We start from the raw sequence: 928 nt of genomic DNA, 5'->3' as shown, positions 1-928 counted from the left end.
GAGATGTATTCGTGACTAGACCTGGGGGCTCGGCTGAGGTCTAGTCACTAATACATGGAAGCTGCAGCTCCGCACCAAACATACAATGTGAAATGACTGTGGAGTGAATGAATGAAGACTGAGCGAACCATGTTGTATCGATACAAACACAAATACAAGATTCTTCACTGAAGCCCCTTGAGCAAAACTGCAGACAGGTAGTGAATGGAACCCAGGGGTTTAAGCTTAACGTGATGGCTGTGTGACTTTAGATAACTGCTTGATCTCTCTCTGCTTCAGTGTTCTCACTTGGAAAATGGGTACAATAGTTGCACCTGCCTCAGAAGCTACTGAGATAGAAGACATGTCAATATCTCAGCCTGGGTCTAGCTCACTGATTGGCACTCATTAAGTAGCAGAATTCAACTCACCCCATTGGAGAAATGTGGCAAGGCTGATGCCCATTTTGGGGTGTTAACACAGAAACCAGGTCTTTCCACTACTGTTTCTGTAGTGAGACTTGTTGGTTTGGTTTATTTTTATGGGGTCAATTTTGTGCCTGCAGAATCAGCTGTTCCCTGAAGGAGAGTATTTATACTTGGAGTCTGTCCCCACGGAGACAGTAAACAATAGAGAACCCAGATCCAGTCCTTCTCCCTGGAGGCTGAAAGTGAACTCTCAGAGTTTTTTTTTTTTTTTTCAATTCCACTCAGGAGGGTGACTGGGAAGATAGTGTGGCAACTCTGTAATTCCTCTGCCTCCCCCTAAACCCATCAAATCCAAGGAGGCTGGGAGAGATCCTTACCATGGTATTTTTGGGGGTGGCTCCACAGTCGTTCTCTACTCCAAGCTGGCAGATTGAGAAACAGTATTCGACCAGAGTGCTCACTGGAAACTGGCTGGAAGAGAGGGGGAAGGTAAGGAGGGAAGGTAAGGAGGGAGGGAGGGA

At 46.4% G+C, this 928-nt stretch overlaps 1 protein-coding gene across 2 annotated transcripts in view; it reads left to right on the top strand.

Moving 5' to 3' along the window:
- The first annotated feature begins 616 nt into the window (after positions 1-616).
- Cfap107 (cilia and flagella associated protein 107) overlaps positions 617-928 on the top strand; it is a 13,881-nt gene continuing 13,569 nt past the window's right edge. For both annotated transcript variants that reach the window (XM_015501290.2, XM_048783577.1), the window contains exon 1: positions 617-896. In XM_015501290.2, coding sequence (XP_015356776.1) covers positions 786-896 — 111 coding nt within the window. In that variant the 5' untranslated portion in view covers positions 617-785. The remainder of the gene's footprint in view (positions 897-928) is intronic.

Source organism: Marmota marmota, unplaced genomic scaffold, assembly GCF_001458135.2.
Source record: "Marmota marmota marmota unplaced genomic scaffold, marMar, whole genome shotgun sequence".
Taxonomy (NCBI): Eukaryota; Metazoa; Chordata; class Mammalia; order Rodentia; family Sciuridae; genus Marmota; species Marmota marmota.
Note: the sequence above shows the minus strand (reverse complement) of the source record. Positions and strands in the feature narration are given on the sequence as shown.